At 43.9% G+C, this 13344-nt stretch overlaps 1 protein-coding gene across 2 annotated transcripts in view; it reads right to left on the reverse strand.

Annotated features, from left to right (window-relative positions):
• Positions 1-11663, reverse strand: part of NAA15 (N-alpha-acetyltransferase 15, NatA auxiliary subunit) — a 59264-nt gene extending 47601 nt beyond the window's left edge. For both annotated transcript variants that reach the window (XM_089693904.1, XM_089693903.1), the window contains exon 1: positions 11364-11663. In XM_089693904.1, coding sequence (XP_089550030.1) covers positions 11364-11417 — 54 coding nt within the window. In that variant the 5' untranslated portion in view covers positions 11418-11663. The remainder of the gene's footprint in view (positions 1-11363) is intronic.
• Between the last annotated feature and the right edge of the window lie 1681 nt (positions 11664-13344).

Below are 13344 nucleotides of genomic sequence, written 5' to 3' on the forward strand. Positions count from 1 at the left end.
TATATTTGATGCCTTATTGGTCTAACAAATGAAGCATCTCTGCATTAACCAGTGGTGAAGTGACGTTGTGGAAACAAATTGACAAGCAAGAGATTAATAATATGTTGCTCATACCAAAAAACAAACAAAAAACAAACCAGAAGATGTTTTTGCTGTCAGTTACTGTTCTTTGCGCTGTTGCTTGCACTGATAGAGCTCAATATGAGACAATGCTATACCAATGTTTGGAAATTGGCCAAGAAAACAAAATAGATTTCTAAAGCATTTCTCATCATTATGTTCACAGTGAAAATTAATACCATGTAATTCTACAAATAGCATATTGCACTTCGTTTGAAAGATAACACAATGTGAAAGCAATAAAAATAGAACTGGTCTTTCTACCCCAGCAGTTGTATCCATTCAGAACCTCCCAGCTCTCTAGATAAAACTGGCTTAGCCAGTATAAAGCTCATGCAAGTGACAATGCTAAGCAAAACTCCTAAAAGAGTAACAATACTCAAAATGTATGGATTAGCCATTATTACATTTTACTGAAACTTGTGGCCCAAGCTAAAATCGCTTGCAGTTAATTGCTAATCAACAGCAATTGATTGCTAGCTTTTGGAACAAGTAGTTCCCTACGGAGCATGCCACAAAGCAACAAGTATTAGTACACAATACCTTATATTCCAGCTTCTCTGGGACTGTACCCAAAGAGGCTGATGGGAGAGAAGCTGCAAGGAACGCAGTGTTAATGGTTATGGGAATAACATGGAGAAATAACCAGAGAAGCTGGGACACAAGGCACTGTTATGCCTGGTGGGCTTACACTGAGGGAAGAGCCTGGAAAAAATTAATACATCGCAGAGTGAGTAGGGTGAATAGGGGAAATGGACCAGAAGATTTGTTGTCCCGAAGTGCCAAATGGGAAATTAGGAAGTACTGGCTTTACTGTTTCTTGTGAAAGGGCAGACCCTGATAGGGATTCTGAGAGATTAGTTCCTCATCAAGTCCACCTTGCCTTTGATTGACAGAGGATGCCAGTGGGATGATTTTATAGCTGCTTTTGGTCTCAACAACGGCTATGGAATCCACTGACTGCCATCCGCTGTCAATCACAAACAAGGCAGATGCGACGGGGAACTAGTTTCAGACTTCCCACAGCCAGAATACACTAATCAGTGGTAACTGAGAAGATTTTTTTCCCAACAGGCTGGTTGAACAGAACGCTAATCGGTAAATCAGTTTCTGTTCAATCACAGTGGCCCAGCATGAATTGAAATCTGACCAATATATGGTTAGCTTAAAGGATAAGTTCACCTTTTGTAACATGGTACACCCATATTCAGAGTGTAATACGTAAAGATCAGACCAGCCCCCCCATTCCTCTTTGACAGCTAGGAGGGAATCTTCTATCCCTTCACTAGCTGTCAAATTTTAAAAAAATTTGCAGTCATCTGTGAATGAGAGCCTACAAGCCCTGAAAGCCTTAGCGGCTGTTAGCTTGAAACAGGAAACGATCAGCATAGATCACTTTCCCAGATGGAAACGGTGCCATTTTTAAAAATGGTAAGCATTTGATCACACTGATCTTGGTGTGAACAAATGCTTTTCAGGGCAGAGGAAGGATATGGAGTCTTATTGAACCCAGATCTCTCCATAAAGAGTACCTATCACTGCCTACTGCTGTCACAATGGATGTTTACATTCCTTGTGACAGCAATAAAAGCTATTTTAACCCCTTCGCACCAGTGCCTCCCAGCCCTTTAAGGGTTTCAGAAGCTGGGAGGCGGGGCAGGGTTTAGGGTCACGTGACCGCCATGACACGGCAGTCACATGATTGGGAAAAGTCCCGATCGAAAAAGGAGATCAGGACCATTCCGTGAGTAGCGGATGTGTGCTGGGAGCGTGCAGGGTACGCGCTCTCAGCACAAATGTTCTTTTTTAATAGAACGCAAATGTGCAGCCGCTCGGCGTCTATGACCAGATTCCGGGAGGCCCCACATCTGCGTTCGACCGGCGTGAAGAGGTTAAAAAATTAAAGCGACAGTATCAAAATAAATAATAATAAAAAATTTTTAAAGCACTCCTGTGCCCGCGCGCAAAAACGAATGCATGTGTCCTGCAAACAGCAATTGTCGCACACACGTGAGGTATCACCATGCACGCCAGTAAATCCTGTGTAAATCTAAAGTGGTAACCTGTAAAAGCTGTTAAAGTGCCACCTATGGATAGTAAAATTTACGCTGTTTGTTGCCATTGCATGCGTGTGCGCAATTTTAAAGCATAACATGTTTGGTATCTTTTTACTTGGTGTAACATCATCTTATATTTTACCAAAAAATTGGGTTATGTAGTGCGTTTTATGCATTAAAATTCCAGAAAGCGTATTTAAAATAAAAAATTGTGTTTGATAAACCGCTGTGCGAATGCCATGCGACATAAAAAAATTGCAAAACCCACCAACTCTTTAGGGCATCTGCTTTAAAAAAAAAAAAAAAAAAAAGTTTGGGAGTTCTAAGACACTTTCTAGCAAAAAATAAAAACATTAAAAGTTTAATTCACCATACAACTACTTTCAATTGTTAAAGGCCCTAGCCATTCCTAAAAGCACCTCTGCCTAAAAAAAACAAAAAAACAAAATAAACATTAAGCCTTTGTATTTTCCATTCTGGGAATTTGAATTTTTTTTGTTATCAGGACAAGTAGATTGTTATGAGGGACAAGTAGATTGAGACCTTGATTAAATCCCTTGGAGAAATAGGTTTTTTTTTTTTAGAAAATTTCCACACCCGATTTAGCACTTTGCTAAAGTGATTCAAACAAATTATGTGGGTGGTGGAGAAAAAGTGCTGAAACTGCATTCCTAAAACACAGGAAAGCTTGTTTCTGCCTCCCATAGGAGGTGCATGAACAGAAGCATAATGTTATTATACCAGCTGAAGGAAGGCACCATTTTGGAATGGATACAGGTCATAGCCTGCAAGAATTCACAGCTAAAATGCTGAGTTAACACCACAACTGTACCAGCTGAGGAACAAGGAGATCAAGTTACCAATTTAGAAGAACACAACCTGCCAAAGCATAGGAAAAAGGATTTCCTTCCTCCATATTTGACTAGTTAAAATATTCTAGGATGCTTTATCACTGGCCAGATTTGTTCTGATCAGTCGAGGATCCATGAATTGGATCCAAATGGTGGGCAGATGTAAAAAGACTGTTTACATTTTGCACCCGTTTATACCTGTCACCTTTATGTCCAGAAAAAAGGGAAAGGTCTCGGGCCTTTTGAGTATGATCAGACCGCCTGTGTGTAATAGGCCACACTGATCCATTATAAGGTATCAGAAAAACTAGGATAGCCATACTTATTCTAACAGCCGCAACCCAATTTCATGATAATACAGGACAGTAACTTCATTGGACTTCTATTCTCAACCCATGGAATCTTTCCCTGCGACTTACTTTTACAACAGATCACCAGATGAAAATATAGGGAAAAAACTGACAGGGTAACTAATGCAAGCAACTCATTTAACGACTTCAGCTTTTTGGACATTCAAAGAGAGACAGGTTAAGCACAGGTTATCGGTTTCAGTAGCAGCCATCAGCTTTTGCCTGTTTCCCTCAGCTGGCTCCTGGCTGTAAAGTCAAACTGATCTAGCAGATTTCTTTGATTCTCGTTTCAGAGCTATCTTTCTCTAGCTAATGCAGTCCAGGAAGCATCTAACCAAGCAGATCTCTGCTGGGTTGGATGCTTTTGAAGACAGGGGAAACATTGGGATCTAACAGACTGCCAACATCAAAATAAAGAGTACCTGTCACCTGCCAGATACTATCATATGGAGGCTTGTTAACCCTTGTAATAACAAAGTAAATAAAATAAATAAATAAAACAAAATAAAATTAGCATTATTAAAAACAAAACAAAAAAGAAATAATGTGAGATCCAGCAGCCTGTGTGGATTCCACCTGACTGAGCAGGCAGAATGGCAGTACTCCCTGCAGGACCTGGACATGGTGGAAGTTGGAGTGGAGAAGCTGCCTGGGTTGAATGTTCACCTGCTGTGCGCTGGGGAGATTCTACACTCTGCTCGTGTCCCATGGGAACGCGGAGGAACTGGAACAGATGTGCTCTTTTATTTTCCTGGGTTCCCACATCAAGTGCAGCGTCTCTGGGTATGTATATAGAGGGGGAACCGGACCCGAGGTGTATACAGGGGGAAGGACAAGACCCGGGAGGTATACAAGGGGGGAGTGTCAGGGTGCATAAAGAAAGGGGTGTGTGGGAAGGGGGGGAAACCAGATCCAGTGTGTATACAGAGGAGGGTGGGAGAGATGTATGGAGGGGGGAAGGGGACCAGGGTGTATATGGGGGGGAGGGCAGGGCTCAACAATTACCAGGTCATCATAGTGACCAGAAACCCCATCCCAGCACCTGGGCTTCCGCCAGCCTGCTCACCTCCAGCACCAGGCGTGAAAGCAACTCCCATTGTCTGACACCCCAGGTATACACCCTGTTCCAAATTATTATGCAAATTATATTTTTCTCATTTACCTAAATAATTGATGTAAATAACAGTCAGCATAATTCTCATGTTATCAACTATTAAGAGTACAATTCACATTTTATTGAACAAACCTCCTAATGATAACTGTATTTATTTTAAACATAAAACACTTATAATGCACTGTTCCAAATTATTACGCACAGTAAGTTTCCAAACACTTTATAGGTTGTAAAGAACTGAAAATTGTCATTTGTTGTGTTTGCAGCATATTTACTGAAATCAAAAGCTATTTCAATCAAACTTTTAACAACATTTTAACTTTTTAAACATTTTAACAGGTCACGTTACATTTTAACATAGGACCCCTTATTTGATAGCAGCTTCATAAGTCTTGCATCTATTGAACTTGTGAGTTTTTAGACAGTTTCTGCTTGAATTTGTTTGCAAGATGTCAGAATAGCCTCCCAGAGCTGCTGTTTGGATGTAAACTGCCTCCCACCCTCATAGATCTTTTGCTTGAGGATGCTCCAAAGGTTCTCAATAGGATTGAGGTCAGGGGAGGATGGAGGCCACCCCATGACTTGCTCTCCTTTTATCTCCATAACAGCCACTGATGCAGAGGTATTCTTGGCAGCATGAGATGGTGCATTGTCATGCATGAAGATGAATTTATTATGGAAAGCATAGTTCTTCCTTCTGTACCAGGGAAGAAAGTGGTCAGTCATAAACTCCACATACTTTGCAGAGGTCATCTTTACACCTTCGGAGGTTCTAAAGGGGCCGACCTGCTCTGTTCCCATGATTCCAGCCCAAAACATGACTCCACCACCGCCTTGCTGACGTCGCAACCTTGTTGGAACAGGGTGGCCGTCCACCAACCATCCACTACTCCATCCATCTGGACCATCCAGGGTTGCACGGCACTCATCAGTGAACAGGACTGTTTGAAAATTAGTCTTCATGTATTTTTCTGCCCAATGCAGCTGTTTCTGCTTGTGAGCATTGGTTATTGGTGGCCGAATAGAAGGTTTATGCACAGTTGTAAGACTCTGGAGGACTCTACACCTTGATGTCCGTGGGACTCCAGAGGCACCAGCAGCTTCAAATATCTGTTTGCTGCTATGTAATGGTATTTTAGCAGCTGCTCTCTTGATCCGATGCATGGATCTGGCAGAAATCTTCCTCAATGTGCCTTTATCTGCACGAACCCGTCTGTGCTCTGAATCAGCCACAAATCTCTTAATAGTGCGATGATCACGCTTAAGTTTTCGTGAAATATCTAATGTTTTCATACCTCGTCCAAGGCATTGAACTATTTCACTCTTTTCGGCAGCTGAGAGATCCTTTTTCTTCCCAATATTGCTTGAAAATAGTGCTCTGCTTAATAATGTGGAACACCCTCCTTTAGTAGTTTTTCCTTAAATTGGGCTCACCGGCCAATCTAATTATCCGAGATTGTTTTCAGTGATCAAAAGAGCCCTGACACACAATGCCATCCATGAGTTAAACTGAAAAACAAAATATTGCATCTTTGTGACACTTAAATAGAATTTGCATAATAATTTGGAACGCGGTGTACAGCTCTGGGCACCAGGCAGCCGATCCAGCTCAAACATCCAAAAACAAAAAACTCGTGCTCTGCTGCTTACCCGCAGCAGAGCCAAAGTTTTTCTCTTCCTCTCCACACACAGGCACCCCTGTGCACCTTCTGTCCCCTCCCCCAGCAGACACACTGGCGCCATGCAGTAAGGCTCCCCCACACTCCCCTCTCCCTTGACACCAGCCAATCCGTGCACACCGTGGCCCGCTCCTCAGCCCTGCCGCCAGTCGACATGCGTGGCGCTGGACACAAGCAGGGAAGTGAGCAGAGTCCAGCCCACACAGCATGACACACACACACAAAACCTCAGCCTCAAAAAGCCGTCCCACTCAGCAGCATGCCCAGCTTCAGTCTGCTCCATGCGCAAATTCAAGATCTGCCATCTCCGTCATCGAAAATAAAGCCGTTAGTAAAAAAAAAAAACCCCAAAAAACTGGATCCTAGTTTCAAAGCAAACTTGTCAAGCCCTCACAGCCAGTGCCGGCTGTCACAGTGGGAATCTAAAGTACTCTCCCTCCCCTGCCATATCTCAAAGCGTTAACCTTCCAGTGTTGCAGGGGTTAATACTAGCACTAAACCTGTGACAGGCACTAATTGAGAGTACCGACTATGCCTGCCCTTTCTGCCCCCATCATTCACAGAAGCTGTACTATAGCTTTCATGAATGAAATGCGACCATAATCTGTTAATGCATATGCCCATGTGCCATCCATAAACTGCTTTTAACCGCTTCCCAGCTGCCCTATAGCAGAGCTACTGATACAGGGTGGCAGGGCTACACACACACACAAAATTCTGCATTTTCGGGTAGGGGGACCGCGCTGCCCTACCCACGCTGCCATTGGTAGCTACAGCTGTCGATCACTGGGTCCTGGCTGGGGGATTCCCCGCCGGCACCAGGAGGTCACCAAGGAACACTGACAGGGGAGAGGGTCTGTACGTAAACAACACATATCTCCCGTCAGCACCAGCACTAGGCTTTGTATTGCTCTGCATAGCAGAGCAATACAAAGCAGCATGCTTACATAGTAAAAAACACACAGGCCACATAGTAAACTAGCACACAGTTAACCCTTTGATCACCTCAGATGTTAACACCTTCCTGTCCAGTGTCAGTGCTTTTTAGTAGCACTAAAAACTGTATTAGTGTCCCTGGAGATGTCAGTAGCAGTTAGTCAGTCCCACTTAACCCCCCCGCCGCAGTATCACAATAAGTCACTGATCGCAGCCAGTACTAGTATAAAATACTGTACACGTATCATATCACTATAACGAAGAACAGGGAGGCCTGTCCTGGGCTGTACAAAACTGTACACGTATCATATCACTATAACGAAGAACAGGGAGGCCTGTCCTGGGCTGTACAAAACTGTACACGTATCATATCACTATAACCAAGAACAGGGAGGCCTGTCCTGGGATGTACGATACTGTACACGTATCATATCACTATAACCAAGTACAGGGAGGCCTGTCCTGGGATGTACAATAATGTACACGTATCATATCACTATAACCAAGTACAGGGAGGCCTGTCCTGGGATGTACGATACTGTACACGTATCATATCACTATAACCAAGTACAGGGAGGCCTGTCCTGGGATGTACGATACTGTACACGTATCATATCACTATAACCAAGTACAGGGAGGCCTGTCCTGGGATGCACAATACTGTACACGTATCATATCACTATAACCAAGTACACGGAGGGGGTGCTGAGATGTACAATACTGTATACATGTCATATCACTACAATCAACTACAAGGAAGGAGTGCTGGTATATACTAGCCTGAGGAAGTCACGTGACCAGTTGTAAAATTCATTAGGCGGAGCCAATGACATCACTTTCAGTTGAACGCAAAAATGGAAAAATGTTAAAACATTGCCAGCATGTGCGTGTTAACACTTTAAGTGCAATATTATACAAATAAAGATTGCAAGTACTTTCTATATGAGGTTCTGTTATGAATAGTTTTTGTTTCTGTTTTGAGCACTATGTTTGACTGGTAGCAAGGTCTGGTCCCTTAAAGGCACCTTACACATGAAGTGGGCTAAATAGCCAGAGGAGGATCTGCAAGGAGTACAGAAACAGAACACTTTTAGAGCTGTAATGTATAGAAGTCTATGAACAAGGCGAGCATGTATTTCACTACGAGTGGGTGCACAAGGTGTGATTCTGCTTTCAACACATCAACGTCAGTGACAGCATGTTAACTTGCTGCCAAGTATAGATCACCAACTTCCAGATACCAATGTAACAAGATAATCAATGTTATTCACTGACCCCGCCAGTGGTCATAAAGTTATGACTGATTGGTGTATTTAGTAATGCATCTCCCTCCCCCAAATCAGTTATAGGGGTATGACATGTATACATTAATGTATACCTCAGCCTTTCTCCCTGTACTCCATTATAGTGATATGACATGTATACAGTAATGTATATCCCAGCCCCCCTGTACCCCATTATAGTGATATGACATGTATACAGTAATGTATATCCCAGCCCCCCTGTACCCCATTATAGTAATATGACATGTATACAGTAATGTATATCCCAGCCCCCCTGTGCTCCATTATAGTGACATGACATGTATACAGTAATGTATATCCCAGCCCCCCTGTACTCCATTATAGTAATATGACATGTATACAGTAATGTATATCCCAGCTCCCCTGTACTCCATTATAGTGATATGACATGTATACAGTAATGTATATCCCAGCCCCCCTGTACTCCATTATAGTGACATGACATGTACACAGTAATGTATATCCCAGCTCCCCTGTACTCCATTATAGTGATATGACATGTATACAGAAATGTATATCCCAGCCCCCCTGTACTCCATTATAGTGATATGACATGTATACAGTATGTATATCCCAGCTCCCCCGTACTCCATTATAGTGATGTGACATGTATACAGTAATGTATATCCCAGCTCCTCTGTACTCCATTATAGTGATGTGACATGTATACAGTAATGTATATCCCAGCCCCCCCGTGCTCCATTATAGTGATATGACATGTACACAGTAATGTATATCCCAGCTCCCCTGTACTCCATTATAGTGATATGACATGGTATATCCCAGCTCCCCTGTACTCCATTATAGTGATATGACATGTACACAGTATGTATATCCCACCTCCCCTGTACTCCATTATAGTGATGACATGTATACAGTGGTGTATATCCCAGCCCCCCCTGTACTCCATTATACAGTGGTGTATATCCCAGCCCCCCGTACTCCATTATACAGATAATGTATACAGTGGTGTATGTCCCAGCCCCCCCGTACTCCATTATACAGATAATGTATACAGTGGTGTATGTCCCAGCCCCTCCCCCGTACTCCATTATACAGATAATGTATACAGTGGTGTATGTCCCAGCCCCTCCCCCGTACTCCATTATACAGATAATGTATACAGTGGTGTATGTCCCAGCCCCTCCCCCTGTACTCCATTATACAGATAATGTATACAGTGGTGTATGTCCCAGCCCCTCCCCCTGTACTCCATTATACAGATAATGTATACAGTGGTGTATGTCCCAGCCCCTCCCCCTGTACTCCATTATACAGATAATGTATACAGTGGTGTATGTCCCAGCCCCCCCGTACTCCATTATACAGATAATGTATACAGTGGTGTATGTCCCAGCCCCTCCCCCTGTACTCCATTATACAGATAATGTATACAGTGGTGTATGTCCCAGCCCCTCCCCCTGTACTCCATTATACAGATAATGTATACAGTGGTGTATGTCCCAGCCCCTCCCCCTGTACTCCATTATACAGATAATGTATACAGTGGTGTATGTCCCAGCCCCCCCGTACTCCATTATACAGATAATGTATACAGTGGTGTATGTCCCAGCCCCTCCCCCGTACTCCATTATACAGATAATGTATACAGTGGTGTATGTCCCAGCCCCTCCCCCTGTACTCCATTATACAGATAATGTATACAGTGGTGTATGTCCCAGCCCCTCCCCCTGTACTCCATTATACAGATAATGTATACAGTGGTGTATGTCCCAGCCCCTCCCCCTGTACTCCATTATACAGATATGTATACAGTGGTGTATGTCCCAACCCCCCCTGTACTCCATTATACAGATAATGTATACAGTGGTGTATGTCCCAGCCCCTCCCCCTGTACTCCATTATACAGATATGTATACAGTGGTGTATGTCCCAACCCCCCCTGTACTCCATTATACAGATAATGTATACAGTGGTGTATGTCCCAGCCCCCCATGTACTCCATTATACAGATAATGTATACAGTGGTGTATATCCCAGCCCCCCATGTACTCCATTATACAGATAATGTATACAGTGGTGTATATCCCAGCCCCCCCCCCCGTACTCCATTATACAGATATGTATACAGTGGTGCATGTCCCAGCCCCCCTGTACTCCATTATACAGATAATGTATACAGTGGTGTATATCCCAGCCCCCCATGTACTCCATTATACAGATAATGTATACAGTGGTGTATGTCCCAGCCCCCCCCCCATGTACTCCATTATACAGATAATGTATACAGTGGTGTATATCCCAGCCCCCCATGTACTCCATTATATAGATAATGTATACAGTGGTGTATGTCCCAGCCCCCCCCCATGTACTCCATTATACAGATAATGTATACAGTGGTGTATATCCTAGCCCCCCCCCCATGTACTCCATTATACAGATAATGTATACAGTGGTGTATGTCCCAGCCCCCCATGTACTCCATTATACAGATAATGTACACAGTGGTGTATGTCCCAGCCCCCCATGTACTCCATTATACAGATAATGTATACAGTGGTGTATATTCCAGCCCCCCTGTACTCCATTATACAGATAATGTATACAGTGGTGTATATCCCAGCCCCCCTGTACTCCATTATACAGATAATGTATACAGTGGTGTATATCCCAGCCCCCCTGTACTCCATTAGGCAGATATGACATGTATACAGTGGTGTATATCCCAGCCCCCCTGTACTCCATTATACAGATATGTATACAGTGGTGTATATCCCAGCCCCCCCCATGTACTCCATTATACAGATAATGTATACAGTGGTGTATATCCCAGCCCCCCATGTACTCCATTATACAGATATGTATACAGTGGTGTATATCCCAGCCCCCCCTGTACTCCATTAGGCAGATATGACATGTATACAATAAGTAATGTATATGTCAGCCCCCTCCCTGTATTGATGTATATACATTGGAAGGCCCCCCTCTCACCAGGATCCGTTTGAAGAGCGCGTTCTCCTTGGGCGGGAGGCTGACACTCGGCATGTCGTGGCCGTTGCTGCCCCTCCAGTTGGACTCGCCGTTCTGCTCCTCCCGGTTCCCCTCGTGCTCTGGCCCGGTTGGCCCCCCCCGGTAGTCGGTATGACAAGTCCCGTGTAGCAGCGATCAGTCTCGGTTCTCCCTCTCCTCCTCCCTGGCCTGTCAGGGCCCCGGCCGGGCGCTTCACGTGGTAACTGAACAGACCCGACAAGAGGCAGAGGCCAAAATGGCGGAAGGAGGAGGGACGGCTTCCCGGGTCACAGGTAGAGCGGCGCCTGCGCCATGACCCGGTGGCCGGCTCTTTCCGCTGACAGCTGTGTACGCCCACAGAGGACTTGGGGCCCAGAGTGCTGGGAGTGTGCAGAACGAAGGGTCCTGGGCCCGGGACATGCTGGGAGAATGGGTGTTCCTCACCTCTTGTGTGCCATAAGGGCTTACTGAATAGGGGTGTCTGTACACAGGGACGTCTGGTTACAATGTGAAATGTGACTGGGGACCCCATCCAGAGAGTTTTCCTCTTCGGGTCCTTTCACACGGGCACTCTGTTTTTTTCATCAGCTTAGTCACGTTATTTTTCAAGAAAAAGATCAGGTTGCGTCAGTTTTTCATCGGTTTATGTTAGTTTTTCATCAGTTCGCATCAGTTTTTCATCAGTTCGCATCAGTTTTTCATCAGTTCGCGTTAGTTTTTCATCAGTTTGTGTCAGTTTTTCATCAGTTTGTTAGTTTTTTATCAGTTCGCGTCAGTTTGTTAGTTTTTTATCAGTTTGCGTCAGTTTTTCTTCAGTTTACGTTAGTTTTTCATCAGTTTACATCTGTTCATTTGTTTACATCAGTTTTTCATGTTTTTTTGTGTCCGTTTAGATCCGTTTTTGTTCACTTATGTCCTTTTTTTGGCGGTTTACATCCGTTTTTTGTCCATTCTGGGTTTTTTTAATATAAAATAGAGTTTTCTTCCGTTCAAAAAAACCGGATGCGGACATTAATGGATGTAAACAGATGATCATCCGTTTACATCCACTAGTCCATAGAAATATATGGGTGTCCATGTTTCATCCGTAAATGGAGAGATGAAAAGCGGACTTACGGAATGCTCATGTGAAAGGGGCCTTAGATCTGAGATAAAATGACTCCTAGCTTTTTTGAAAAATTTTTTTCCAATTCACAAAAAAAAAACCAACCCACGACTAAAACAAAGCGTGAGTTGTTCAGTCAAAATATGCCGTATTTTACTCATGAAACTGTTCAGTATTTTATGTTATGTGATCTCCAGGGGACAACTCATAAAGCGGTATCTTGCTGCATCCAAGTAAGAGGTAAGGTACCGCACAAAAAGTTCATTGGCATTCACTAAAAAAATGCTACTAAAATGCCGCATGGGTTATTTTCTGAAATCATGTAGTATTTCTTTATGGTACATCATGGCATATAGAACAAGCTGTTCATGACTATGTGGGTTATAGGCCACCTATAGGTGAGTGGATCCTGGCCAACCAATCAGTGGAGGTCCTATACAGGAAGTACCTTTTTTGCCAGTGTCTGTAAGTGTTCCTGTGCTCTGGAAGCATACCTGAAAATCCAGAACCATTCCATTAGAGAATCAGGGACTTTAATTGGATCCATTCGGAAGGCTGTGAGATATAATGGATGGTACCCGAGCCTCGCTGGATAAGGAGAAGAATCCTCAAGGGTTTTCCTGTAATGCAGCCTTACGGCACTGGACCCCGCACAGATGGAACCCTGTGCAGCTTTAAATCTGACCACGGCGCTTCCAGCAGAGTGCTATGCAGGTCCAAGGCAGTAGCACCTCAGCATGGGGACTGAGTCCTTGAAGGTCTGTATGACAATGCCCGCCCTGATGGGTGAAAGCTGGTGCCTGACGGAAGTCGGGGACCTGCTGCGGGACTGGTAAGACATCTCCTTTTTTTTTCTCT

The sequence above is a fragment of the Staurois parvus genome, unplaced genomic scaffold, assembly GCF_062004578.1.
Source record: "Staurois parvus isolate SC_StPar_1 unplaced genomic scaffold, SC_StPar_1.0 ptg000639l, whole genome shotgun sequence".
Lineage (NCBI taxonomy): Eukaryota > Metazoa > Chordata > Amphibia > Anura > Ranidae > Staurois > Staurois parvus.